Source organism: Coccomyxa subellipsoidea (genome assembly GCF_000258705.1).
Source record: "Coccomyxa subellipsoidea C-169, whole genome shotgun sequence".
Lineage (NCBI taxonomy): Eukaryota > Viridiplantae > Chlorophyta > Trebouxiophyceae > Coccomyxaceae > Coccomyxa > Coccomyxa subellipsoidea.
Genome location: NW_005178038.1, coordinates 974,957 through 1,001,418, shown reverse-complemented (window position 1 = coordinate 1,001,418; position 26,462 = coordinate 974,957). Strand labels below are relative to the sequence as shown.

General features: G+C 52.5%; 9 protein-coding genes across 9 annotated transcripts; 4 read left to right on the top strand and 5 right to left on the bottom strand.

Moving 5' to 3' along the window:
* Window positions 1-124: 124 nt before the first annotated feature.
* Window positions 125-4,661, top strand: COCSUDRAFT_61996 (acyl-CoA oxidase; the record flags this gene model as incomplete). The annotated part of the gene is made up of 12 exons (XM_005649055.1): window positions 125-292; window positions 561-678; window positions 789-881; window positions 1,149-1,233; window positions 1,350-1,398; window positions 1,517-1,612; window positions 1,745-1,873; window positions 2,198-2,366; window positions 2,733-2,920; window positions 3,302-3,523; window positions 3,816-4,100; window positions 4,356-4,661. 12 exons carry the CDS (start codon window positions 125-127, stop codon window positions 4,659-4,661), a joined length of 1,908 nt encoding a protein of 635 aa, XP_005649112.1.
* A 789-nt stretch (window positions 4,662-5,450) lies between these two features.
* On the bottom strand, window positions 5,451-6,615 carry COCSUDRAFT_52999 (hypothetical protein). The gene is made up of 4 exons (XM_005649054.1): window positions 6,513-6,615; window positions 6,269-6,396; window positions 6,084-6,143; window positions 5,451-5,896 (listed from the first exon to the last, which is right to left on the bottom strand). The coding sequence occupies exons 2-4, from the start codon at window positions 6,354-6,356 to the stop codon at window positions 5,808-5,810; spliced, it is 237 nt and encodes a 78-aa protein (XP_005649111.1). The 5' UTR covers window positions 6,357-6,396; window positions 6,513-6,615; the 3' UTR covers window positions 5,451-5,807.
* Window positions 6,616-6,875: 260 nt separating this feature from the next.
* On the bottom strand, window positions 6,876-9,494 carry COCSUDRAFT_52998 (NOA36-domain-containing protein; the record flags this gene model as incomplete). Its single annotated transcript, XM_005649053.1, has 8 exons — window positions 6,876-7,302; window positions 7,607-7,691; window positions 7,953-8,113; window positions 8,447-8,509; window positions 8,646-8,730; window positions 8,871-8,993; window positions 9,162-9,322; window positions 9,435-9,494. The coding sequence occupies 8 exons, from the start codon at window positions 9,492-9,494 to the stop codon at window positions 7,129-7,131; spliced, it is 912 nt and encodes a 303-aa protein (XP_005649110.1). The 3' UTR covers window positions 6,876-7,128.
* Window positions 9,495-10,056: 562 nt separating this feature from the next.
* Window positions 10,057-11,292, top strand: COCSUDRAFT_7303 (FKBP-type peptidyl-prolyl cis-trans isomerase; the record flags this gene model as incomplete). The annotated part of the gene is made up of 5 exons (XM_005649052.1): window positions 10,057-10,190; window positions 10,275-10,377; window positions 10,467-10,579; window positions 10,703-10,836; window positions 11,132-11,292. Coding segments are annotated over 5 exons (645 nt in total), but the record flags the coding sequence as incomplete, so codon positions are not given.
* A 360-nt stretch (window positions 11,293-11,652) lies between these two features.
* COCSUDRAFT_28225 (E2 ubiquitin-conjugating-like enzyme) lies at window positions 11,653-13,222 on the bottom strand. Its single transcript, XM_005649051.1, has 5 exons — window positions 12,932-13,222; window positions 12,685-12,805; window positions 12,505-12,579; window positions 12,363-12,416; window positions 11,653-12,241 (listed from the first exon to the last, which is right to left on the bottom strand). The coding sequence occupies exons 1-5, from the start codon at window positions 13,030-13,032 to the stop codon at window positions 12,113-12,115; spliced, it is 480 nt and encodes a 159-aa protein (XP_005649108.1). The 5' UTR covers window positions 13,033-13,222; the 3' UTR covers window positions 11,653-12,112.
* Window positions 13,223-13,427: 205 nt separating this feature from the next.
* Window positions 13,428-16,255, bottom strand: COCSUDRAFT_52996 (hypothetical protein). Its single transcript, XM_005649050.1, has 4 exons — window positions 16,008-16,255; window positions 15,783-15,871; window positions 13,928-15,659; window positions 13,428-13,613 (listed from the first exon to the last, which is right to left on the bottom strand). Exons 1-3 carry the CDS (start codon window positions 16,189-16,191, stop codon window positions 15,534-15,536), a joined length of 399 nt encoding a protein of 132 aa, XP_005649107.1. The 5' UTR covers window positions 16,192-16,255; the 3' UTR covers window positions 13,428-13,613; window positions 13,928-15,533.
* A 146-nt stretch (window positions 16,256-16,401) lies between these two features.
* On the top strand, window positions 16,402-18,631 carry COCSUDRAFT_46856 (hypothetical protein). The gene is made up of 6 exons (XM_005649049.1): window positions 16,402-16,562; window positions 16,657-17,080; window positions 17,346-17,511; window positions 17,844-17,940; window positions 18,107-18,210; window positions 18,366-18,631. Exons 2-6 carry the CDS (start codon window positions 16,935-16,937, stop codon window positions 18,444-18,446), a joined length of 594 nt encoding a protein of 197 aa, XP_005649106.1. The 5' UTR covers window positions 16,402-16,562; window positions 16,657-16,934; the 3' UTR covers window positions 18,447-18,631.
* On the top strand, window positions 16,540-16,849 carry COCSUDRAFT_83653 (hypothetical protein; the record flags this gene model as incomplete). Its single annotated transcript, XM_005649448.1, has 2 exons — window positions 16,540-16,562; window positions 16,657-16,849. 2 exons carry the CDS (start codon window positions 16,540-16,542, stop codon window positions 16,847-16,849), a joined length of 216 nt encoding a protein of 71 aa, XP_005649505.1.
* Window positions 18,632-19,019: 388 nt separating the features above from the next.
* Window positions 19,020-25,439, bottom strand: COCSUDRAFT_61991 (hypothetical protein; the record flags this gene model as incomplete). The annotated part of the gene is made up of 14 exons (XM_005649048.1): window positions 19,020-19,195; window positions 19,455-19,544; window positions 19,950-20,103; window positions 20,413-20,628; window positions 20,893-21,045; window positions 21,398-21,512; window positions 21,706-21,798; window positions 22,036-22,148; window positions 22,376-22,574; window positions 23,076-23,225; window positions 23,541-23,668; window positions 23,906-24,354; window positions 24,473-25,111; window positions 25,355-25,439. The coding sequence occupies 14 exons, from the start codon at window positions 25,437-25,439 to the stop codon at window positions 19,020-19,022; spliced, it is 2,760 nt and encodes a 919-aa protein (XP_005649105.1).
* Between the last annotated feature and the right edge of the window lie 1,023 nt (window positions 25,440-26,462).

Sequence of the window (26,462 nt, the reverse complement as noted above, 5' to 3'; positions counted from 1 at the left end):
TGAAACGGATTGCGAGTGGAGATCTATTTGGGATCCCTTTCTTTTGGGCTGTATCTCAGGTGGAAAAGAGGAATCCAAATAAAGCTACTTTCTGCACACGTGAAAAGCCCGCACCACATCCAAAATGGCAGCTGAGCGGCGGGTGGCAGCCCTCTCTAGGCATCTGACGAGCTCTTCGGACGTCTCGCTGAGTGCGAAGGTCGACCTTCGCGACTTTGCGGCTGAAGATGTCTATTTGTTTCTTACGAGGGACAACGTGGAGCTCAGGGCCAAGATGCTGGATTTTCTGAAGGTAGCTCCCTCATACTGCAAACTAAGATATTCCCATTATCTGAAAATGGTATTGCGTCTAGCGGGTGATACGTTGATGCTGACCACAAGCTTACTGGAGCTCTCTAAGGGGTGCTCTAGGTTGCAGAGAAGAGCATTCACAGCTCTGTGATGCAGTGCAAATCATGCCAGCGCTCATATTATTGCTGTGAATGTTTGAATTGCTTGCACCAATCTTACATTGACGTGCCTTAGGAGTTGCTAAAGCTTGCTTCGGGGGCGCCTTACAGGACCCCATGTACCGGCCCAACTACTATCTATCCCTCATGGAGTTCCGGGATCTCACTCTGCGCAGACTGCAGAAATTTGTGGACCAGAAGTTTTTCTCCACCTTTGACTACCTCAATGGTGAGCCTCATGTCTCCCTTGTCTCCTCCTCGCTCGCTGCCCTATGTAAGGGTTCACCTTATTATTGAGAGTACGCAGAACATTACTGAGAGATAGTGTGGTATATTCAGATCCTCTGCGCTTCATGGCCGGTCTGGAGACGCTGGCGTCTGTGGACTACAGCCTGTGCATCAAGGCAGGGGTGCACTTCACTCTCTGTGGCGGTGAGCTTCCTTGTTTTTCAGATGCCAGCATATGGCCAGCTGTGATGGTCCATGAGCTTTGCTTGACAGGCGGTCAATCAACATGAGATTCTGATGACACCTTTGGCAATCATTGCATCATTGGACTGGTTGCAGTGCAAGGATGCATTCCTTTACAGAGGCTGTGATTGGACTGTGGAATTTGTTGACTGCTCGTGTCAGGCTGACAACAAACATTAACCTCACTCAGTCTTATCAGTGTCACTGACAAGCTGTGCATGCTGGCAGGCACCATTGCAAAGCTGGGCACTGAGAAGCATCACAAGACATTCCTGCCCAGACTCGACACGCTGGAGCTGCCAGGCTGCTTCGGGTAGGGCTCAGTTGAATTATTGTACTTTGCTCTTTTGCATGGCACAAAATGTCAAAGTCTTTCTCCGCAATTAATGGGTTACCCAGATTTCTTTGCAACTCCATTTTTGTGTGCAGAATGACTGAGCTGGGCCACGGATCAAACGTCATGGGCATTGAGACTCAGGTACGTGGGCTTTCTCCCCACCATGTGACAACTGATATTGGCTGGTATATGAGCCATATATGGGTGCAGAGGACGTCTGAAGTGCTGCAGTCATGAAGTGCTTGTTTGCTCTGCACAGGCTACATATGATGAGGAGACAGGCGAGTTCGTGATCAACACCCCAACCGACACCGCCTCAAAGTTCTGGATTGGAGGCGCTGCGCAGCACGGCAAGGTCAGTCTCCTTGTCTATCACCACTCCCAGCACCTCAAGCCTGATGCTGTCAGATGACGTACATCTTGCATTAAGCAAGGGGTTCTATGAAGTTTGGCCGAGCTCCAAGCATGCGGCATTTCTGTGGTGCAGGTTTGCACGGTGTTTGCACAGCTGACGGTGCGCGGCAAGTGGGAGGGGCCGCATGTGTTTGTGGTGCGCCTGCGTGACGACTCCGGCCAGCCCATGCCAGGCGTGCGCATCCAGGACAACGGCCCCAAGGTGGGCTCCCACCGCTCCCTCACTAATGGTTGCATCTTGTAATCTGTGTTCGGGTTCATCTAGGGACGCTCAAAAATCCAAGACGCAGTATGATAAGCAAATGCAAAAGAAACATGTATGTTCCTGAGATTGTGAAGTGGATCATTTGTGGAGCAGCCTTGCTTGTCACGAGCATACTTGCAGTCTGCATGGCAAACAACGACTCCTGGTTGGCTTGCATGTGTGGTTGCGTCTTATCAGGGGGATTTGTTTCCAGTTGAACCTTTCAACAGTGTCGTCTTTCTATGAGTCGCCCTGTGGCCTGACTTGGCGGCTGCTGCCCAGGCGGGCCTGAACGGCGTGGACAACGGGCAGCTGTGGTTCTACAATGTGCGCGTGCCGAGGGACGCACTCCTTGACCGCTACTCCAGCGTGGCGCCAGATGGCACCTACTCCAGCCCCATCCCCTCTGTCGCCCAGCGCTTCGGAACCATGGTCGGCGGCCTCACCACCGGTGCGCGCCCCTTTCCCTGCAACTTTTGGGGACTCGTTTGATGGTGATTGAGGGTGCTGCAGCTCTGCTGTGTAGGACTCCTGTATGGGATGCCTGCAGTCGAGCAACACATGGTAACCATGCACTGATCAACAGAACCCTTTGCACGGCGTGGCGGTCCCTGAGATAAGAGTTGTTGAACATGGGTGTCCTGCTGCTGTTTGGCTCTCCACAAGCTTCATGATGTCTGTGCATGCAGCAGTATATTTGATGGGCTCAGGCTGGGCTTCAGGCTCCCTCTTCTACTGTTGCTCACTGGCCTTGCAAGAGGAAGTTTGAATCCACTCTAGAATTGATCTGCCTGACTGGTGTTTGTGTGTGACGCAGGGCGCATGCTGATCGCGCAGGGGGCGATCGACGCGTCCAAGATCGGCGTGGCCATCGCGCTGCGTTATGCATGCGCGCGGCCGCAATTCAACGGCAAGTGCATCATGGAGTACCTTACCCACCAGCGCCGCCTGCTGCCGGCCCTTGCCACCACCTATGCCATGCAGCTGCAGTCTCTGCGCCTCAAGGTGCAACCTCCGTCTCATGACACTCAGCTTTGCAGCAACTGGCTTCTTATGATCTGGTGAGCGCATGTCTGCTCAATGTCAGCTGAATATGCGCCCAGTCTTAGCAGTGATGCTGGACGGCTGCCCCTGAGCTCAGCTGCTGTGATTAGGATGAGGTATCCAGCGCACACACACTGGGTTTGGATGACAAGTACCGTAATTCAAGCTTTGTGAAGGCGATAATTTACCAAAGAATCTGATCGAAGTGTTTTTAAAAGCATCCAAAGGCCCCACATGTATGCTGCGACCTGCAGACTGGTACACTAAAAAAAGGGAAAAGTGCCTTTCGGAACGGTCTGCAAGCAAGGCCAGCTATGCTGATTATGTATTGATTATGTGCAGGACCTCTACATGGCGAAGAGGCCGGAGGATGCAAAGACAATCCACGTGGTGAGCAGCGGGCTCAAGGCGGGCGCGACGTGGCACCGCGTGGAGATCCTGCAGGCGTGCCGCGAGTGCTGCGGCGGGCAGGGGTTCCTGGCGGCCAACAAGATCGGGCCCATGAAGAATGACATGGACGTCGATGTTACCTTTGAGGGGGACAACACCGTCATGATGCAGCAGGTGCCCTCCCTGTCCCTTTTTGTTTGTATTTTTTCCATGCCATAGCAGGTGTTCTTGGTTGTGCAATTTTAAAACTATTTCTTATTATTACACGATTTTCGGTTTTGGTTGTGCATGTGGTCTTATATATTCTGCCACGGGTTCTACATCTCTTTGTGGCCACCGCGACAAGCATATTCTGCATGATAAGAGCTGCGGTGTAGCAGTCTTCAGCCGTTTGGTCACCGGTCTCTGATATGAGCGAGATCATTTCTGAAACGTGTGCTGATGACTCGCCTGATTCACTGCGCAGGTGGCCAAGGCACTGCTGGACACCGCTGCAAAGAAGCCGCCGCGGCCGCAGATGCCGTCAATGGAGGGCGCATCTGTAACGGACCTGACGCTGCTGGCGGCGCTGCTGCGCTTCCGTGAGGACTCGCTGACAGCCGAGGTGGCCGCGGCGATCGGCCGCGCCGCCAAGGTGGCTGCCCCTGGCGGCAAGAAGGCCGCGGTTGCCGCCGCTGCCGACGCATACGAGGACAATCTGGACACCGTGCTGCAGCTGGGCTGGGCCCACGTCGACCGCATCACCTTCGAGGTGCGCTACAATCCTTATACTCATGAATACCCTGTCTTCATGCACAGCTGAAGCTGCATCGCTGCTGTCGGCCTTAAATGTGGCAACTGAGCTGCAACCCTGCATTTGGCCTTGATGAATTTGTACGGCTAAAGTACCAAGCTGGCAGCATCTGGCGTTGATTGGTTTCGCAAGCAAAATTCTGTGCTCTAAGGGGGTTCAAAAGGGTGCAGAGGACGTTTTGGAAATGTGCTCATACTGGAGTTTATCCTGCAGGGCTTTGTGGAGGAGGTAAACACGCGGGCGCCGAGGGAGGCGCGGCCGGTACTGTCCCTGCTGGCTACACTCTACGGCCTCACCCGCGTCGAGCGGGCACTCGCGTTCTATCTGGCATCCGGCGCCGCCTCCGGCGCGGCCGCGGCAGCCGTGCGCGCGGGAGTGAACGGCGCGTGCGCTGCGCTGTCGGCCGACGGCGGCTGGGCCGCGCTGCGTCTCGCGGAGGGTTTTGGCATCCCAGACCACTGCCTTGAGGCCCCCATCGCCTTCGACTGGCGCCAGATCGGCTCCACTGTCACCATGTGAGAGCTGACTATTCGCCAGATCAGCCTCAGTGTCGCAACCATGTGATGTTGACTGCTTGCGGTGTTAGCTCGACTGTCACCGCCGCGTGAGCGCTGCATGTGATAACCCTTTGGATAGCAGAAAATTCTATATTCTCCTTGCTGCGTGAGCGCTGCGTGAGAGGCACCTTGGCTCCGGCTGGCGCCACAACAAATCTGGTGTTACTGCCATGTGAACGCTGACTGGTCGCAAAATTGGCTCCATTATTGCTAGCATGTGGATGCTGACTGGGGCAAACTTGGCTCTGCTGTAAATGCCATGTAGATGATGTATAAATGACACTCTGTGAACAGCGTTAAGTGATGGCTGTGGGGGACATTTCTGGACAAGCTGTACCTTACCAGGATGCAGTGCAGGCTTCATGCAGCTCTTTTGAAGAAGGATGGTGCAGCGGTAGAAAGAGCTCATCACATTGCCAAGACATTTTAGGAGAAAGAACCTCTGTATTTGGGCTTTCGCGGCTTCAAGCCGTGTGAATGCTGTGGGTCAAGCACAAAAGCTGCGCTGGCTTCAATTATGCAGCAGGTGCGCGCAGCAGCAATTTTGGTACTGTGAATTTAGGGCAATTTTGGCAAACACATGATTGCAAATTTTGGTGTTTAGGATAAGGTACTTTTGTTAAATTTAGGATTAGGTTAGGACTGTCGAACAACTTGAGTGTATTCTTTAGGACACAGCTATCACATCGGATTCCTTGCTGTGAACGGCAATACAAGTTTTGTGTGTCATTCACTGTGACATGTCTTGTGTGACATTTATTTTTTCACTAGTAGGATTGCTGCGTGATTATTTTACTGCTGCAATTATCAAGATTGGATCTCAGGGATCCTTGCATAAGCTTTGCCTATATGAACAATGCAATCCCATTGGGAGCAAGTAGTGGCTTGCTCCTAACAGCGGAAAACTAATGTTGTGCTATGGCCTCCTTAAAGGGCCCGGCCTGAGGTGCCTGATCATTAAGTAACTAGTAACCATGCAGCTGCAGATTGGATCCAAAATCGCAATCATTGTGCGGCCATATGGACACCTCAAGTTTCATCTGAACAGATTGGAAAGTACTACTGGTATGCACATTCATTTTAGGCTATAACCATTCTAGGCATTTGGTCAAGTGCAGACCATATTGATGCCCAGTGGGCCCTTTGAATAGGTGCATTTGACTGGAGGAGGGCCGGCTTTGTCCCCGTCCTTGCTGTCTGCAGCAGGACACAGTCTTCAATATATCTAAATATTTGTGACAGGGAGATGTTCGTTCACAGAGCCGCCAATGGCCGTTATTTGCTTGATCACCACCTCCAATTCTTCGCATACTTTATGCAGAGTATCAGAAACCAGCCGGCATTGACCAGAAGGCTGCATCCTGAAGATAAATGGTGGACTCACCAGCCTGGGTCAAACGCCCGCCAAGATCGTTGATGATAGGTAAGACGCCATAATTGGCACCTGTCAAAGAAGCAACAGCGTTTCGGCCAGTGGGCAATTGTGTTGTCCATGGACCTCCCTTTTAGGCAGAGTCTTAAACTTACACCTATAAGCATCGAGCATTAAGCAGTACAAATATGACTGACCTTCTTCAATGCTGTTCTCAGCTTGCACAGTGCTGGAAGCGACCAGTGCCAAAGCCAGGATCAGACAGAAAATTTTACGAGATTTCATAGTGATCCTCGTCCAAGTCAAACGGTTTCAGCGCCAGGAACTGCAGTAGGGTAATACTCAAGAAATGTAACATGCAATGGGCTCAAGTGAATATGAAAGTTAGCCTGCACAATAAATAAGCGGACTTTTAGCGAACGGGATGCCCGTTCGGATTACCTTCGCACAGCGAGCTGAGAGCGCACCTGCGCCCGCTAATTACTTGGATAGAGTTTCCAAAACCCAAGATTAGTTTCTATTCCAGTAAACGAGCGCAGATCGGTCAAGACGGTCAAGGAATCCTTTCTGCGACTCGGTTGGAACCCTACAGTAGGAGCCGCCCGGAAGTGGTGTTCCCTCCTTCCATAAGGGAGATTAGAGAAAATGGTATGGAATTTTCACTAACAGAAATGCATAAGTCAAGGCATAGCCAGATTTTTATGCAATCGGAATGGCCATGGGTGGACCACCATCATGCATGATGACATAGAGAGATGATGGCGCTGATTATCATGATTCCGAATGGAGTCCATGATCACTGATACGACAGCAACTTGTTGAACAATGATCCCGCTGAGGCGCACTCTCGATCACTGGATTGGGGATCACTGAGTCAAGACTGACAACTGATTCACACAGTCACGTCGACTGTTATTCTCACTGCTCCAGAAAATTTAGCTAGGAGCTCAAACAATCTCTAGTCCAAACTAGTTCAACAAGACAAACAAGGGTTAGCAGGTTGCCTGACACTCCATATGTGTCACACAATCTCTTGCTTTGGCTGCCTCTCAGTTGATCACTCCTCTTCTGAGTCAGAGCCCTCCGAGTCATCATCGCTGTCCTCCGACTCGCTGTCGTTTCCAAGATCCAGCCCGCCCATCCCTCCGGTGTACCCTCCACCATACCCTGCAGTGTATCCTGATGCCTCCTCGCGGTTGCTGCTAGCAGCCGCAGCATAGCCCCACCCGCTCTGCAAATGCACACATCTCATTCTTGGCGGCTTGCGCTGTCACTGTTTGCTAGCCTCCAACTTACGGACGGCAGACACAAATTTCTTGAGAGAACGCAGACATTTTGTCTATGATTGACAATAAAAATTGCCCACTTAGGTGGCCCCCATCCAGTCTGCAAATTCTAATGATAATAGGTAATCAATCTTGCACGGCAGGAATGTGCATGCATGCATGCCTGCGACGATCATCATCACCCGGCAGTGCGGGTTTTGGATGGATTTTGAGGGGGGAGGCTAGGGGGTGCATGGAGCGGGGAGACACCTCTGCGGCTTCGTCGCGCGTCTGGCGGCCGTACTCGTGCTTGCGCGTGCTCATGGACAGCATCTTGCTCTCCTGCAGCTCGTACCTGCACCCACCCCAGCCGCTCTACCTCATGCACCGCCGTTTGATGACTAGCACTGTATCATGGCTCTGATGTGTCCGGCTCCAACGCAGGGAAACACTTGGTGCTGCCCCTGGCTAGACATCCAAATTTGGCAACGCGGAAAGAAAGCACAGAACTGCTGCACTTCTTCCATTGGACCAACGCTGATGCAGACTCAGAATCTCAGGACAAGGGTTGCCTGCATAGAGGGCCCGGGATGGGGGGTAGGAGACTAAGGCGCACCCGCATTTTTTGCACTTGTAGGGGTCCTTGCGGCCGACGGCCTGCGCCATGCTGAGCTTGGACTTGACGTGGGTATCGCAGAAGGCCAGCTTGCAGCGCAGGCACGACCATACCCCCAGCCGGTTGCATGATATGCACTTGCCCGTCTCGCTCTCCAGCACCTGTTTGTGAGCGCATACATCCTCAGAATAAGCATAGACATCTGCGCTCAGATGACTTCTTATATTGTGAATATTCCTCAATTAACTATCAATTGATCTAATACTGTCAATATAAAAGCCTGCTCAATACGAAGCCCTGCAAAGGCTCGCCCCAGGGACCCTGACACCTGCACCATTGTTCTTTGCATATCCTGCGAGAGGAAAGACAGACGGTGCAATCCTGTCACATGATACATTGCAACCCGCGCAACACCCTGTGTGTACAGCTTCACTGGTAGGTATGTATGCAGGCTCTGCAGGTAGCCAGAGGCTGAGCAGATGAGTAAGGCTGACCTGGCACATGGCCTGGTGCTCCAGCTGGTCATCCTCGCATATCCAGTTCGCGCAGGTGGCGCACTGCACACCAACACAATTCAATATTAGGACGTGTGTAATCTCAGATGATCCCCAGCAGATCTGATGGGGACCACAGACAGTCGGATGGGTTTGGAGGTTTGCAGGGGGCCGAGCGCAGAGGAGTCTGAGAACTCGCCGTGAACAGGCGGCCTCCATGTTCCCAGACGCTGCGCTCACACTCTGTGCAGACTGCGCCTGCAATGGGACACCTGCATGCGTGCCTGCAATCACCAGCGCGCTGTCAGCTTAGATTAATTCAGGAGGTTACAATTCCGAGACCCCATAGCCCTGCATTGGAGGGAGATCATGATGAGCAAGAGAGAGTGTGATGGAAGATGGGGCAGAGGAAGGTGTGTCTCACGTGCTGAGGCATTTCCGGGAGTGGCACACCCACGCCTCGCAGTGATCGCACACGGCTCCCACCAGGGCCATCCCGGTGGCATTCTTGCCCCCATGTGGCACGCAACAATCCCTACCCATGCATCTGCACGTCAACACCACTCCTTTATGTTAGTTCGCACATTTCAACTGGACGAGACACTGTATGCAAGATGTCTTTGACATTGGGCCTAATCTAATGGCATGATACAGCAGTTTGCATGTACACTACTAAGAATGTGAGAAGGTGCTCTGGCAAGAGCAAGGTGCGCACTTGGTCGAGCCACACTCTGCACAGCATGGGACCCGCTGTGTGGCGTTGCAAAAATAGCAGAAGGCCCTGTTTCGCTGCTTTGTACCGCAAGCATCGCAAACCATGTCTGCATTGCATGGCTCCTTTGCCAGGTCGATTTCTGCTTGTCTGTTGCGCAAGCCCTGGGGGAGAAACACCAGATACAGGTGTTGTGAGGTCCTCACATGCACGTTGTCATATACGCCAAGACACACTGTGTGATCATATTTGTGTATGCAGATGCCAACAGCTCACCACTTGATGCTGTTTCTGCCGATCCTTCTTCTTTGCTGCACCTGTCTTCCTTTTCGGCATTATAAGCACTGTTGCCTTGGAGTGCGATACTGATCACTGGAAGTGAAAAAAGGAATTTATGATTTCCAGTCAGGCGGGATGCTTGGAAACAAAGAGCACAGAGGAGCAAAATATTGACGATCTGCTGGCAATGCTTGGAGGGCTGGCACGCAGATCGACGCAACCGAAGAACCTGGCCCTGATCCGACAATTGAACAAGTGTCTTGGTCATGTATATCACAGATGAAATGATTGAACACTCCACATCGACTTGCCAATGTGTTGCCAAGTCCTAGACAAGCTGCCAGATTAAGCAACATTTGGGAGACGAACCGTGCAATTATCCAGTCATGCAGGAAGAAGCGTCTTTAATGCGGTTGAAATTGATGATTTAATGCACAACAACATGATGAACACATCTGTGCTTTCCCAGAGTGATTGCTCGCTGCTTCTGACAAGCCGGAAGCACAGATCACATGTACCTTTCCAGTCCCCATGCCGTGCAGGCCATCACATCAGGGCCTCACGGCATGGTTATACTTACATAAGATGCAGCAAACTAGAATCCGAAAGTTCCACCACAGAGAAAGAGGCTTCGACAACGGAAACACAGTCAGAGCCCCAGGTTGTGAACACCAGATCTCAAGGCTCAAAGAACAGGCGCAGGCAGGCTGATTCCACAGATTGGGTTTCCAGTCAGCTCACACGGCGGTTTGGGTAAGTGCCATGTTCCATGATGGTGTCGAAAGTACAGTATTGGAGTATTCAGCTGGGACCCTTATATCTTCCTGTGATGTGCAGAATTGCAGGCGGATTGGTGTGGCTTGGCATCCTCACGTTTGGCGTTGTGTCAGAGCAGATCAAGACGCGGTTGGAAGTCAGCGCAGAGCAGAAAGACACAAAGGTACATTGCAGAGCGCTGTGCATGCAAAGTGAGGGTGCTTTCCTGCTCAGGCTCAAAGTGGAATGAATGCATCGTGCACATGATGACAGGATGTCAAGGACCAGAAAGTTGTGAGCACAGCATCAGGTCTCAAATACACCGACAGACGGATTGGAGGCGGAGCACCTGTCGAAAGGGGGTTTTTGATAGTGCTTGACTACAGGTAACTTCTCAACATCACAGATTGAGCTGCACATAGTCAGCAGATCGCTGACCCAGCATGTGATCAGATGTGCACCATTCCACTTGTCATGGCTGAGGCGTGTGGTTCTGTCATCCTGGGCAGGGCAACAGCTGATGGTAAGGTGTTTGAGGACACAAAGGAGCGGGGAAAGCCGATTGTATTCAGATATGGCGCACGGCCATTCACCGGCGGCCTGTGCCAGGGCGTGGAGGAAGCACTCTCCACCATGAGAGCAGGTACAGAGACAACAACAACGCTCTCAAAACTCTTGGACACTCTCGCCCAACCTGAAGAGCAGCATGATGTCGGCTCCCGTGCCATTCCATGTCGTTGACGTATTATTGGGCGGTGCCGTGTTATTTGTTCTTAGTATTACATTTGTTACATTTAAGAGACCTTTTGAGAGCCACCTGATGCTCATTGGTCGTGTGTGCAGTCTGTCACTGCCCATCTTCATATCACAAACTTCTCATGTGTCTGTATTCATGGCGTGCGGATTGGAATTCGACAGTGGTGTCTTGGCGCGGGCAGGTGGCATTCGCGTGGTGACGGTGCCGCCACAGCTGGGCTTTGGGGATCAGGGCGCAGTGCTGCGGCCGACAGAGCATGTGCCGGAGAAGCAGGGGGAGGTCCCTCCAGGGGCCACCCTGGAATATGAGCTCAGCCTCCTCCGTGTCTCCATCCCTCCCAGCTAGATCTGCAGTGCTGGAGTGCAATGGACTTTGACGTGCAGTACTGTGAGTTGCTTGATTCGAGAGGAGAGAGGATGTATGAACAGCGTCCTGCTAAATGTTGCTCTGACTTGATGTGAGCCACGGCAAATTTTGATACAGACAATGGATGGAGTAGCATTACTGTATACATGTGCAGGGGTTCTCGACCTGTATTCAGTGAATTTTCTGTGGGTTTGTCGGAGGCAGCTGCCTTTCTGCAGAGGGTGATGTGCGAGTGAATGAAGGGCACTACTTCTTCTGGATCCTGATTTCAAAATAACAGTTATCATAAATAATGTGACGACTGTGACATCAGAAACCATGCTGGCTTATATCCAATGTCACCTTCGTGTAGCTTACAGAAAGTACTACTATGACCGTCATGAACGGCAAGTCATACTCAGTAGTACTGCTGTGCAACGTATAAAGTACAGCATACTACAGTGTCACACAGTGCCACGGTGGCTTCTATAACTAGGTACGTGTACCTGCCAATCTCCAAAGCTGCCGGCTTGCCTAGAAGACGCTCTCAAGGAGCTGATATACACATGTGCCTTGTTGAAATGCAACTGCAAAGGCACACTCTGACAAAGTATTCAAATGAGAGTGGGCATGCTAAGCCTTGGCCCCCACACAGCAGGCACCTCAATTTTGCCCTGTCACAAGGGGATCCATTCATCCAGCACAGCAACACCAAAAGCAACCCCAGGCAGAGCCGCCCCCAACAAAAGGTGTGCACTTGCTGGTGTGTCAGCTTCTCAAGCAGCTTTCATGCTCAAGAAAAATGTCAAGCTCAGAGTCAGGATGGCACTGGGTTTCTCAGCGCCTGCTGTTTCACTCGCTTCCGGTACTCTACCTTCTGCTGGGTGAACATCATGAACGCCTCAGCCTGTGCCGGGCTCTTAGGATTTGGGTCGTCCAAAAGGTCCTGTGCAGAAGATGGCAGGAAGTTCAGCGCAGGCTTCCCCTCCCGTTTGGTAAATACACGCGCTAATGCAGACAGCTGTGATTTATGCCATCCACATCCGCATGAGAAATCAGGAGGTCACCTGAATGCCTGTCAAGATGTTCTTGACTGTAATAGAGGGCCGCCAGCCTTCATCCTGTCAATAGAAGTATCGTCAGATACCAATGCATTTCCATAGAGATGACTTCTTAGGAGGTAGAGGTCCAGGGCGGACAGTCACAAACCTCGTTCAGGATGCTCAGGCAGACTGTGCCAGATGGGTAGATGTTTGGGTGGAAAAAGCTTGGTTTGAACTTGCACTGGACGAAGACACAAACACAGGTCAGTGCTGGCTTAAAGAGGGCAGATTGACAACAAAGCACAGCACTGGCTGCTCTGGTTCCAACTGCATTGACAACACGTACCTTGGGAGGCTTCGCTGGATATTCGTCAGAAAATTCCATTGTTAAGGGGAAGTAGCCACCTTCCCAATCAGTGCCTGGCTTCCCAGGAATATGGCAGTTCCATTTCATCAAGTTCACACTCCTGCAACGAAGGTTCAGTGGGCATGTGTTCTTGAGTTTTCATGCGTTGCCGTGGAACTAGGTGAACATCCTCCTCATCATTCAAAGTACGTTCAGTTTGATTGAAGCAGTCAGCATCAAGGCTCACCCATCAGCTGCAGTCTCAGGACGTGCAAAAAACCCAAAGGGCTTGTCTTTTCTCCAAGCCTTGCGCTCTTCAGCCAGGCGTCCTCTGGCTACTCCAGACATGAAACTGCTTCTGTAGCAATATTTCTATCTGCTTTGATCTGTTGCTTTCCAAGCTGATCGCGGCCCGATTTGATCTGTCCTAGGAAAATTTCCTCAAGTGTGCACTGATAGGCGATTACAAACTACTTTTGGCTACAATACCACCTGCTTAAGACGGTACGAATGAATGTCAAATGAGGACAGCTTTCTCTCTTCTGCTGGTCAATTAGTGCTTCGAAAGCCTGAACATGCCTACCTAGATATTGATATCAGCTAGCTAGATTATAATTCAAGGGTCATGAGCCGAAGGACTAATCACTGCTGTTCTAATATTGATTTCTTGATCAATATATGTCAACATTGCAGCACAACTGATACACGAGAACTGTAGAATCATAAAGCAATTCGGGATGTCTAAGGAGAAGGCTCTGGAGGAGCTTCGCAAGCAGACACAACAAGACTGTGTTCAACAGAGTCTAGTGGCTGGTGGCAAGGCTGCCGGCTGGGCGTTGGCTACTGCAGGGACATTAGTATTCCTGGCAAATCAATACCTGCCAGCGTTCAGGTCATCCCTGGGAGTCAGCGGCAAGACCGCACTGATTGTAAGTCTGCCCATATTCCTCACTTGCACAAGCAAGGAATGATCCAATTTGTCTGGGCTTGCGTCATTACTTTTTATAAATGTAAGAACAGCATATTGAGATCAAGCAGCCATCGGTCGACAGTATCCTTTCGATTTCTACTGTAAGAAGTCACTTGGTCCCATCTCATGAGGATATTGGTGCATGTTTCTTCATGTCATGAAAGGGTTTTAAGGATATGCAAAGGTCCCTGAACATCCTAGGCAGTGCTAGTTTTGTACTGTTGTGAGATCAATCCCTCCCTACATTCTGACCGACCTTCCTTGCACGCGCAGGTCAGCCCGGCATTTGGGATGTATTTCCTGCAGTCAGAGCTCACCATGAACGAGTGCGCCCGGAAACGCAAATGGACCCTCTATGAGAGCCAGCACCAGTGAGAGCGCCAGTCTGTCTGGAGCCTGATGTTGCTCCATGCATTTACACCAACAGCGAGTTGATGTGTGGTGGAGTGACTTCAGCCCCACAGCACCATCTGCACTTGTCCAGATGTATTACAGACTGGATGAACTCCAGGATGGACAAATCGAAAGGTTCTCTGTATGTGTCTCGGCTCATATCTCACGTGACGGCATGCCCATGGTTGCCTGACAATGTTGTTTTGTTTGGGGACTCAATTGAGTCCCCAAACAGAAACAAAGTGCACATGGTCAAGGTCATTGAACTGCACGTTTATCTAGACGTTCTGTCTGTTAGGTAGCAAGAATGCAGTAGAGTCGTCCTGGTAAGTAGATGGGGACTTGAGCAGCACTTTATGATATGCCAGGGGGAAGGTTCCAGGGGTGATGCAGTAGCCAAATCCACCATATATGCGGGTCTTTTTCTTGGGCATGTTCTTGTCATGGCATGTTCTCTATGAGGGAGTTGTGCTAATCTGTGGCAGCACCTTAGGCCAGAGAGGCCTCATGTCATGGGCAATCCACGCTTCCTTGTTTAGGGGTGCTGTCTTCAAGAGTGATCAATAATTGAACATTGATGTTAAACCATGCCCCTTCTGAGTGCTAAGCAGAAGTATCTCTGCAATATCCTGGTGTGGACATCTTTATATTTCCTGGCCTGATCTGTAAACTATTGAGTGAATCGGTAAGCTTGGGATGCGAGACTTGAACCTGAACCAGCACAAAAGATCTTTCAAATTTCTATGATTATTCACTGACAGACACATGCACCACACACTTAAATTCAGCATGTTCCACATGCATGCCAGCCTTCACATAATCTATATAAATTTGCTGAGGATACACCCAATTGGTCATGCTCCCTTCACTGCGGAAGCCTTTCTTGCCCAGTGTGTGCATACGCAACCTACCACGCAAATGTGCTGTCTCCCAAGCTACCGTAGAGGCTGCCATGATCTCTCTAGTCCAGTACAATGTCAGCTCACTGAGCAAGATCCATTTGGAGTTGAGTCTGCAATCCAAGATGCATCAGCAAACCAGAGCTGCCCCGTTTCTGAGGGAAAGAGCACAGCCAGCATAAGTGGGTGCACACCAATTGAACTACTTCAGATTACAGCAGGCTTTGATACTGTACATATAAACCTTACTCAGTCTACTTGTGAACCCAAATACCTGCACATATGCACAGCCCTTTCGTCCCTCTAGCAGACAAGTCAACCATGAGCGTTCATGTGTGCACCATGTACGCACTATTTGAGGGCTGTAGACCAGCCATCCACCCAACCAGCTTCGTGCAGCAGGTTATAAGGATGGCCTGTTGGGACCTTGACAGTTACACAAGCGATGATGACATTCTTTGTGTTTCCCTCAAAGGATTACAGGGTTGCTGGCACATCTACATCCTTCAAATGACGTAGGTGCACATCCTTGCTGCTTGTAGGGTGGGAACGATCCTCAGAACGTGCCCAGCCCTTTATAGGGCACACTACTTGGGGGCCACGCTCCCCACCACATGCTCTTCCTCGTGGTGCTCTGTCCGGATGTGGTGAACAGATTTTTTCTGCAGATCCTCTATCGACTCGCTTCCATTGTGATGGCGCTCAGCTTTCACCTGCAGGGTGAAGGATCAAAAGGTCTGTGACCCAGATCCAGAGCTGACGGTTCCTGTCGTTTCCCTTGGACAGCAATGTGTGCAAGAAGAAGCAAAAAGTATTCGAAGGTGGGCTCAACGTACTGCTGCTTCTGAGTCCGATGCCAGTTTCTCGTTCCAGCCCTCCTCCAAATCTTTCACGGCAGACTTCGGCGTGCCTGTAGTGGGGTGACCTTAGTCACAATGAGCACAACACATTCCACTCAAATCCCAGGAAAGGACCTCATTAGAACAGACTGAAAAGACAGAAGTCACGGAGACTCTCGGTTCTGCAGCTGTTCTCGGACTAATCACCGCCCCGATACTGACCTTTCAGGTTCCTTTCCTTTTCCCTGTCCAGAACTTCCGGGTCGTTGTCTGAGGAATGACTGCCAAATCCCATCTGGACCTGGGGCGAGCTTGTGTAGAGACGTGCAGTGACACGCTGCATCAATACCCGGGCGTCTCCAAGGGCAAGCCTGCTTGCCGACGAGAGCATAGTGTTCATTGCCATGATGTTCACTTCTAGTGTCAAGGAAACACCCTGCTCTTAGCTTTATTTAGTCACAGGAAGCTTATATATGCGGCTTGCCCTACATGGAGGAGGCGACGCAATGTATATCGGGCGGCTTCCTCTCGATGGGAAGCTGCGAAAGGAACGCCACCGAATCGATCCTTTGGTTCAAGAGAGCATGCACAGCTTTCACCCTTCATGGATAATTACATTAGATCTCACAATCGTTCTTTTCCTCTTTATGTTTGTGCTTTGAGCACATTCCGTACGTACCAGGAAGCATCAGTCATTCATCCCTTTGTGTAGATCCAGCCAGGCCCATTTGTTGATGGCTAGATGGTGTCAGCGATGCGTGGAGTCCTGCTGCAGTGGTGAACTGATCTTCCTCATACTATGTGTGTAAATCAAGATTTGATGATCGTGATATGATGTCGTTGAGCCTCATCTACATGTGTGAATGTGCAGTGACGTGCCAACCAAAGAGTTCATACTGAGCCTGAACGATAGCAAGCCAACCAACGAGCGCTTTGTTATCTTGGATCTGGACGATACGCGACTCTTCGTGCAACCCACCGTCGTCGAGTGGCTGGAGAAGCGCCTGAAGGAGTTCAACGAGGAGAACACGTACCAGCCTCCCCGCCGCGAGGACATGCGCTAAGCAGCTCGCCTTTCAATCAATTCCAGGGCAAGCCAGAGGATAGCGTCCCAACTAGATACAGCGGCCTAAGAGGGCAGAGACAGCCATGTGTGCATCCCAGCCAGAGTCTGCAGAGGTGCTGGCTGTTCTGGGCGAGTTCAAGGCAGCGCAGGAGAGGCGAGTGCGCCAGTATGTGCGCTTCAACGACGCCTTCACAGAGTACCTGCGCTCCAAAGACGAAGGGCCCTTCAGGTGTGTGCCCAGCAAGTCATGCTTCCTCTCATTACCATGACACTCAACAGACATATGACATTTGCTCCGTTGCATCAATTGTTGCGGAGAGTCATGACTGGAGCTGTGCCGCATAACGTGACAGTGGACAGCTATCCCACACTGACATGACATCGTCCCTTCTGCTGCCACCCAGACAAATTTTGACCCCTCACGAAGTCCCTTTAATCTTCTGACAACACATGACAAGGGAGCGCGTTCACAGCAAGATGGGTGTTGAATGCAGGCAGCTGATGGTGGATACGACGCGCGCATTTGCAGAGGTGAATGAGAGCGTGCGAGCGGCGGAGGCGCAGCTCAGCGGTGACCTGGCGCGGCCTGATCTGGCAGCCCACCTGCGCCAGCTGCAGGAGGCCGAGGGGGCAAAGCTCAAATTCACCCTCGTCCATCAGGTACATTCCCCCTGCCTTCACTGGCGTCAGGTGACTGTAAACTACCTGGTTAGTTTAGAGTCCCCTGCTGGCACCAGTGGACCATGGCGACTGAGCGACTCCGGCTGGCGCCTTGCTCCTGCACACAGAGACTATTCTGAGATCACTGGTGTTTTTAAGAGGCAGCGCAGGGGCCAACAATCGCCAATTCGCGAGCCAATCTCGGTACAGGGTCTCTGTCAGCTTGTCTGCATGGTCGTGCCAAAAATGTTTTGGGGAGGGTGGGGCTTGGCGTTTGGCAGATGCATTATTTTGTCCCTGACCCCTGGCGGCATATCTTTTGTTGTCTGCAGGCGTTGAAAAAGGAAGCCAGCATGGAGAGGTTCAGCTGGCAGCAGGGGCAGGAAGTCGAGCAGCAGAGCAGCTCCCTTGGAGACCCCTCAGATGAAGGTGACAGCCCCTGCAGCTCGCCATGCATGTCATGGGCGCATGCTCTGCCTATATCACATGTATATACGTATTGCAAGCATGTCATGCCCACAAACAACCTGCAGAAGCGATCTGCACCGTTGCGTGAGATGACACCTGATGCCTGCCATGGCCATTTTTACTGCAGAAGGGGCTCATGCGAATGGGCATGGCCACTGCTGCAGTCGGCCACCCGAGCCAACAGAGGAAGAATTCAATAATGCACTCACAGAGGCCACTCTGGAGCTACAGGTGTGCCCTTCTCTGTAATGCCTCCTGTCGCCCTCACCAAATTGAGATACTTCAAATGTGCCACCGGTGCTTCGGTATCTTCTTGTGTGCCACTGGTTCCTGCAATGAAGCATTGCTTTCCTTTGATGTGTTCTAAAGAATCCTGTCCTCTGCAGGCTGCTGTCACAAGCATCAACGATGCGTTGATGGAGCTTCAGGAAGCTGAGGAGGAGCTAAGGGAAGAGACGGAGACCTGAGTCTTCTCACGGACCAATTTATAAGTAGATTTATAACAATACTACCAGTGGTTAGCTATGTTATGTGTCTTTTGCGTGCTATTCAAGTCTGTTACCACATCCCTCCTTATCGAGGAGACATGTCAGCCTGTACAGCCATGGCAAGCTCAATAGCAAGCAAATCTGCTTGTAATTACCTGAGCAACATGTCATGCAGTACAAGCTGTGCCAATCACTTATCTCACATATTGCTTCTGTGATGCAGAACTGGAACAATACTGATTAATCCACTGGGGCACCATACAGTCTTCAATCTCGCGATCGTCAATATTCGTGCAAGAAGCATCAGTGCTTGTCAGACTAGAACCTGGCAGGCCAGCTGTATTTTGTGATGTCAACAGTATCTTCCAATTGACAATTGCTATGAAAAGGTTGCCCGAGGCTCAAATTCTCTCTACTCTGCCACCCAGTGTTGAGGTGAAGTGCTCACAATTTTGCCAGCAGTATTATTCATGTCCGGTCACAACTCAGCATCTAGACTTAAATGCGCCATATTTACTGCCCGCTATTCAGATTCACCACCTTTTTTCCACTCTATGGCTGCACTGCTGGCGCAAAGCAGCCCCATCGGGTCAGCCAGGACCACTTCTTGGGGGCCACGGTGTTTGTAGCACCCTCAGTTATGGAGCCCTGTGTTGCAGCGGAGCCTGCCTGTGAGACATCCACTGTGCTGTTCTGCCCCTGGAACGCCGCTGCTGCCGGGCTCCACTCTGCATGTCACAAACACCCGTATCAATTCCATATTCTTTGATGTGACTTGGGCAGAGAAAGAGAGATGCACAGCGAGCGCCAAAAAAGATAGAGAGGGCTGCCTTGCAATGTAATTAGAATGCGTGCGACACGAGACAGGTGTGAATTGCACAGCACCCATTTAGCAAGCAACCATCAAAGCAGGGGGATTGTTTCTCACTGCAGTGTCTGATCAGGGCAGTGTAGGGACATGTGTAAGAATGAAGCAGGTCTGCTCACCTGCTTCACAGACACGTGTCAGTGGCGCATTGGCGGGTCGCCAGTCCAGAGATAGCGTCACATCGTCCGCCCTCCGTGATTCCACCTCGCCTGCAGAGCCATGCAGCACAATCTAAGGTGCAAGTACGCCAACGGATGTTGATCTTCACCATGCTCAGGTGACCATGTCACCAACCAGTTCCCGACACACACAGTCCTCATTGCAGTTACAATGCACTCCGAGGACCTGCTGAAAGAAGCGGAGGATGCTATGCACACAACAAGTGAGGAACCCTGCAGCTCTCAGCACCTGTTTTGTGCTTTTCAAGATTTCTATTGATAAGGAGGCTGTTCCTGCCAGGAGGCAAGGTGGGCCTGCAGACAAGCTGCAGGTAAAGGCCTGCAACCTACCATTCCCCTTGTTGAACACGCAACATTCAAGCAAGACGCAATCAACCATTGGCGCTTTGCACACTGGGTGCATGTAATCTTTCTCATGTTAAGGGATGTGCGCACAGGTGTCAATGCCGGTGTCTGGTGAGGGCCCATGCGCGGAGAGGCTGTTCTCCAGCGGTGCGTAGTCCTTGCCCAGGAAGCCTAGGCTGGAGTTGAACACGCTCTGCGAGCGCGCCCCCTGCATCTGCGCCTCTGCAGCATCCTGCTTTGCCGCCTGCGCATGCACAGCCCGGTGAGCTTTGAATGCTTTTCTTTCAACGTGCCTTGAGGTTGCAATATGCAAGGGTCGGTTTGCCGCTGCTGGACACGTCATGATCCTGGACCCTGGAAACCAGATGGACCTGGAAGCCACGACACTTGCGTGACAGACAGGGATGCTAGACATGTCCCACATTTCCCTAGACTGATGAGGGGGAAACATGTTTATACGCGCCAGTGGTGGGCACATGTCACAACAATCCAAAAAAGCGGGGGATGTCTTCTAAGATTTCTTCAAAAGGGTGATATTGCGCCGATATCGCACCTGGTGCGAGTTGAGAGCGCCCTCCACAGCGTCGGCTGCCGCCAGAATGTACACCTCCCCGCCGGCATCAGCGGCGCGGCCGCCCAGGGCCGGCTGCTCGGCGCCGCTCGGCTTGCTCTGCCGCTCGGCATCGGTGGCAGCCGCCGCATCGGCCGGCACCTCTAGCCGGCCAAGCATTTGGTACGCCGCACGCTGTTTTGCCTCGCCATTGTGATCCTGAATGAACAAACGGGCGTCATGAGTGCGTTCTCTACGCATCTTGAACCCATATATTACTATCAGTAGTAATATTACTACTGCTCTTGTTATCACAGTTACACGCTGTTTCTGCCATAGGCAAAAATGGTATTTGCAAGCCAGCAATTTGTTCTGCAATAAGGCTCCGCACTTTATATTGTATCGTCTGAAAATGTGGCCCACTGGACAGATGGTAGAAAAGATAAGATATAGATGGGAAGTGGGGGGGTGAGGATGGGAGACCTTGAGGGCGAGCTGGCATTGCTCTGCAGTTTGAGAGGCGCTGGTGAGCTGCGAGGGGGGCAGCCCCAGGGAGGAGCGCAGGGAGTCAAAGGTGGGGTTGTCCTGGATGAAGATGCACCTCACCGCCTCCTTCTCCAGCAAGCTGTGCACCTCCTGCAGTCAAAATATTTGACATATTTATCCTTATTATTATCACTATCAAATTATGTCTGCAGGCTGCAGAGAAGCTGCTGCAGGTAAACGATGCCTCAAACAACAGTGAACAATATGCATACCATATATATTGCATACCATTTCCAAGATTGAGACCCCTTAATACACTTTGCCTTCACAAGCATGCGTGACGACACACAGCCATGCTGCAGCAGTTCTCCCCATTCTTCTAGTGCAAACCACAAAACACAACAAACACACTGGCTCAGGCCAGAGGCGTGCAGCGCTTGGGGCTTGGCAGAGAAAGTAATGAGCTTGCCTGCTGCGAGCGGTGCAGGGCGTCTGCGAAGACTGGGTTGCAGTGCAAGCCGGAGCCACGCTGCGGCTGCTGGGCCTCTGCGCGAGCAAGTGTCTTCGTCACAGTGTCTGGGCAGTCATCTTGCTCCACGTCATCACCCGCCTCAGCCCTGTGTATAACATTATGTCAGTTGCTTGAACTTTTGTCAGTCGATATACCGTAAGCCACCACTGGATGATCTTTCGGACACAAACCTGCAAGTCTGCAAATCCCAGATTCAAGGCCATGCTGCCAGCGTTAGTGGGTTGCATGATGTAAGGCTCAGCCTGCCTTCAAGACAAAATCATTGTGCTTCAGCGCACCTCTGGCCGGCCGGTATTGTGTGCACGCCAGGTGCGGCCGTGAGGTCGCAAAGAGGACCTGAGCCCGTAAGCACCGTGTCTGAGACATGCGACCTGGCCGCATCAGTGGCACATCACTCAGACCATGTAAATGAAACGGTGGACAAGCATGCCATGACAATAACATACAATTGGAAGCACCTGCAAAGGGTTGCCATCCTGCAACCAACACTTCCTGCAAGAATCCTTTGCATTTCTGCAATTCTGTCATGCGCAAGGGGCTGCAAGGAAACTGGTGGACATTTCCCCAGCCAAATGCCTGTAGAGGAGGTCCATTGGATTTCAGCGCACCTCGGTGTGCCAGCCATGTCGATGGATCGCTCGCAGCCCCTCCCATTCGATTCCCTGAGGCCGTCCAGCACGCTCTCAGGCCGTCCAGCACGGATGGCAGACATGTCGTACACCTGGACACCGCAGCATAAACGCTTCAGTAACACGGCATGCAATCAAATTGTCAAAAGCAGCAGGAGGCTGCAAGCTTATCAGATGTGCTCATCACCCCTGATAAGAAGCTGCAGCAGCATGCTGCTGCAAAGGACTCCTCGAGGCTGCAGGCCAACAGACAAGGACACTGTTGCAAGCGTCGACAGCGGCTGTGAAGCTCGGTGCAGAGGCAGGCAGAGGGTGTGACCTGCTGCTCGGCTGGGCTGCACTCAAGGGCGCGGTTGCGCTTGCGGCCGGCCGGCTCGGCGGCTGCTGCCGTCCCCGGGAAGAGGTGGCGTGCCGCGCCAGACGAGCGTGCTGCCTTCCCTGAGGCGCCTACCAGCGGATGGCCCCAGGACGACCGCAGGGAGTCTGCTGGCCAGCGGCCAATGCTGCTCGCCAGCAGCCTGGACACATGTCCTCCCTCTCAGAGTAGCCTCGCAACAAATCGGCTTGGTGCGGCCTGGTGAATATTATATTCTCCACCATGAATGACTAATAGACAGCATCTGAATATCTGCTCACTCCTGTGCTTTTCTGAGCTCCATTTCATTGCCTTTCGGCATGATTGTAGCATGTGAAAGCTGCGGGCTTGCAGGTTAGCAGGGCATGGGTTATGCTCATTCAGTCAAGATTTCATGATCCAATGAAAACTTCATTGGAAATTAGTGGACAGGATTGCTGGATGATAGACAGAGTTGCACGAGGGAGCAGGAAAGTACTTGGAGCACACGCTAATAGCAAGAGCAGGGCATGGGCAGGCTGGAAGAACCCATTAGCAGTACTCATCAAAGCAGCTTGGCAGTCTGTAGTTCTCCTCAACCAGGACCTCAAAGGCCTCAGAACCTCTATGCGGGGCAACCTATAACAAGGCATGCAAAGGAATTTGATTGAGGAAGGTGAGTTACTTGGAATGGAGGGAGCGGGTGTCGTCGGGGTTGGAGGCCCACTCCAGCCGCTCCTGCAGCGTGTAGTCCGAGCTCAGCAGCAGCCGCGCCCGCGCTCTCTCCGCAGCTGCAATCTGCGCTTGCTGTTCCACCGCCCGATGCGCCTTGCTCCTGCGCCCACACAACAAACACCTCACCGACTCGCCATCACCAACTAGCCCTTACCGACCCAAAAGCCTCAGATCACCTTTAAGTGGGGCAAATTACATCGTTTGCATCGACTGTCACCAGCTCATGTACACAACCTTAATCTCGAATGGCATGATTACGAATTTATCGTTGGAGGAATTGCAATGCCATTCAAATTAGCCCCGAGACCCTCAAATTTTGTCCCTCATCCGCCATGTTTGATGCCCTGTTTTCAGAGGCCAGACTGGAGATGTACAGTGCAGGCATGAGTTTGGTATAAGGGGTGGGGTGGTTCACGTCAGGCGCTCAGCCTGCTCGGCGGCGGCCCTGGCGGCCGCGACCTTCTCCTCGCTCTCGCGGCGCGCTCGATCATGGGCGGCCATCGCGCGCGCATGCGCCGTCCCGTACCCCAGATCCTCGCCCACCTGCCACCCACACGCACCCTTCAGCCACTCTTGCCCATCATGTATCCCTTTGGACCCCAAGGCCTCGTATCACCTCCAAGCGGGGCAACCTGTAACATCACAGTATAGGCAGGACTGCATGAAGGCAATCTTTTAAAGCCGATCTATCTCTTGGCACTCCTTTCCGGCCATGGAAATGTCTGGTGCATTGGGATGTGTGCAGCTGTTTGGGCCTGGATGTAGGGAGGGAGGGCTCACAGTAACAGTGGGCTGCCCAAAGCGCCAGCCGTTGGAGCCGCTGGGACGGAAGGCCGGCCGCGGCACGCGCCTCGCCGGCAGCTGCGCGGCAGCTGTCTTGCCGGCGGCCCCCGCACCAGCGTTTGCGCGCAGGAGCTGCGCGTAGCCTGCCCCCGCCTGCCGCTCGCCCGCTGGAGGCATGTTCTCAAGGCCGGCTCCCCGCCGCAGCTGCGCCGGGTCTTTCGGCTCATGCCTCTTTCCGGCGTCTGCCAGAACTGACGCAGAGGTATTTGTGTGGCCGGCCCTAGAGTTCGCCGGGGCCGCGCCGAGGACCTTCTCGGCTGAGCGCTGCTCGGTGCGCAGCAGCGGCCGCCCCTGGCCCCGTTTCGGCTCCAGCACCTGCCGTGAAGCTGCCAGCGCTGCATAGCGCGCCGATTGCGCCGGCTGCGGCGACGCTTTGGGCTGTGCGCCTGCGCACAAATGTGCACCACTTAAGCATGACAAGCAATTGCAGTGCCTTCTTTGCGCAGGACTGGCTGGACTTGCTGGGTGAGGCTCTGCAAGGGGCAAGGTGCAATTTCTGCACACCTTTTCCGCCAGCCTTGTCTGTCTTTTGGGTCGCAGCGGCCGCGGCCGGTCGCGCGGCGGTCGGCTGCACCGGGCGGCGGCGCGGCGGGACGCCGGGCGGCCGCTCCGGCCTGAGGCGTGCCTTCTGCAGGATCTCGATGTAGCAGGGGTAGGTGGCAGCTTCCATTCCTGTGCGCAGCGGCTTGGGCTTTTCTGCTGGGGGCTTGTACTCCCTGGCTGTCTGTGCAGCCTCTGCAGCAGGGGTTGCCCTGTCTGCTGTTGTGCTTCTGCCTCTGCTGGCACCTCTGTCCTGGGTTCTGCTGTTGACCTGACCCGCGGGTGCCAGCGCCTGCAGAGAGATGCTGCTATGCTTGGGCACATGAGGCAGCCATACTGCAGTGTTGCCTGCTGCTCCCTCTGCCCCGCCATGGGGTAGGTGGGCAATCTCTTCCCAGACCCTGTCTTCCCAACTTTGCTCCTTGCTGGCCTTGAAGCTCGGCGCATCTGCAGCAGGCCGGCTGGATGCTGGCACGCGTCTGTCCTGCTGGACTGCTGCCTCCAGTGAGGGCTCCTCTTCGAGGGGCAGAAGTGGCCCCCTTCGTAGCCCTTGCAATTGTGCTGGCGCTGGGGCAGGGACTCTTGAGCTCTGCTGCTTCCAGTCTGCAGGCGAGAAGACATCAAAAGCAGCAGTGCTCGAAATTTTCGAGTCCACGCCATCTGCAATGCACTTTTGATGTGCCTTGACCCGCTGCGCTTCTTCTGACAAGCCAGGGTCCTCTCTTGTGCTCCCCCAAAGATGACTGTCAGCTGTCTGGTGACTGGCATGCCACTTTCCTTGCGACGATGAAGGCTCCTCAGGTATGCCAGGAAAGGCATTAGGGTTGGCATTCTCGCTTTCCCTACGCCTGCTGCGGCGCTTGGGGGTCGGGGGCAGCGATTGGGGCGAGGCCAGCTCCTGAGACCTGCTTGTCTTCACTGGCAGCTCCATCCTCTGGGTCGCTATGAAGTGCGCTGCGTCATCTCCGCACAGACTTCCTAGAGGAAGTCTTTCGCTTCCAGACTCTGACTGTCTAATTTCCTGATTATGCGCCAACCTCATTGGGCAGAAAGGTCAGGGGAGGTGGGACCGATGTTAGTTTCTACATCTTCCAGTTGCACAGCAAAGCGACACTCACACGTGCAATCGTGAATTACAGGATGCGGTAATCAGAATTTCATCCGCAAATATGCCTGTATGCTCCAGATACTCTCTACACAGGATTTCTGTTGTGAGACATTTTGAACGAAAGAATGATGATGTGGCAGGCTTTCATTACCTCACAAGCATGCACAAGAAAACAATATTGAGGAAGGGTAAGATTGCTCTGGATCGCAATTGCTGATGTCAACATACTTTTCTGTTGCCGCCACGGATCAAGATGCAGAAGATGTAGCCTGCTCACTGTCAATTTGTGCAGCAGCATATTCATGAACTTTGCAAAATAAAATTTCGGCTTTAAAGCCAAGCTTGCGGAGCCTTATGGCCTAGGCTTCCACTCAAGGCCTCGAGGGTGCGCACAGCTGGTCGGGTCATACAGCATGGCATGCTGGCATTGGGAACATGTAAAGCAAACGTGATAAATCTTGTTGAGCACCCGGTGGCCACCATAACAAGGAGGAACAGCTTGCAAGGTGAGCACCAATATTGATATATCACCCCGGATAGCTTTTGCAAGTAGCTCGGCACAATTTGCAATTGCCAAGGCTGCTAGCCTCACTTCAATCCTACACCAGAGCACTGTACCAGCCTCATGTAACGTGGAATACCATTAATGACGAAAGGGGTGTTCCCTGACACATGATCGCTCACCTTATATGTATTCAGCTAGACTCTGGCAGCCAGAGTGACCCAAAGTTGAGCACGGACGGGCTGATGCAACTGCTAGCATCAGATTTATATAGACCATTACGGTGGATAGGTAGATGAGTGTCTCCCTAGCTACACTACATAACCAGACATCACTGTTCCACA

Coding starts and splice junctions, on each gene's coding strand:
- COCSUDRAFT_52999 (XM_005649054.1), bottom strand. CDS start 6,356: ATGAAATCTCGTAAAATTTTCTGTCTGATCCTGGCTTTGGCACTGGTC. Junction 6,144..6,268: donor TGAGAACAGCATTGAAGAAG/GTCAGTCATATT, acceptor CTTCTTTGACAG/GTGCCAATTATGGCGTCTTA. Junction 5,897..6,083: donor CGGGCGTTTGACCCAGGCTG/GTGAGTCCACCA, acceptor GTCCTGCTGCAG/ACAGCAAGGACGGGGACAAA.
- COCSUDRAFT_28225 (XM_005649051.1), bottom strand. CDS start 13,032: ATGTCTGGAGTAGCCAGAGGACGCCTGGCTGAAGAGCGCAAGGCTTGG. Junction 12,417..12,504: donor GCCTGAGCATCCTGAACGAG/GTTTGTGACTGT, acceptor TTCTATTGACAG/GATGAAGGCTGGCGGCCCTC. Junction 12,242..12,362: donor ACATCTTGACAGGCATTCAG/GTGACCTCCTGA, acceptor TCTTCTGCACAG/GACCTTTTGGACGACCCAAA.
- COCSUDRAFT_52996 (XM_005649050.1), bottom strand. CDS start 16,191: ATGGCAATGAACACTATGCTCTCGTCGGCAAGCAGGCTTGCCCTTGGA. Junction 15,872..16,007: donor AAAGGAAAGGAACCTGAAAG/GTCAGTATCGGG, acceptor ATTGTGACTAAG/GTCACCCCACTACAGGCACG. Junction 15,660..15,782: donor CATCGGACTCAGAAGCAGCA/GTACGTTGAGCC, acceptor TTCACCCTGCAG/GTGAAAGCTGAGCGCCATCA.
- COCSUDRAFT_46856 (XM_005649049.1), top strand. CDS start 16,935: ATGTGTGCATCCCAGCCAGAGTCTGCAGAGGTGCTGGCTGTTCTGGGC. Junction 17,081..17,345: donor AAAGACGAAGGGCCCTTCAG/GTGTGTGCCCAG, acceptor TGTTGAATGCAG/GCAGCTGATGGTGGATACGA. Junction 17,512..17,843: donor AATTCACCCTCGTCCATCAG/GTACATTCCCCC, acceptor TGTTGTCTGCAG/GCGTTGAAAAAGGAAGCCAG.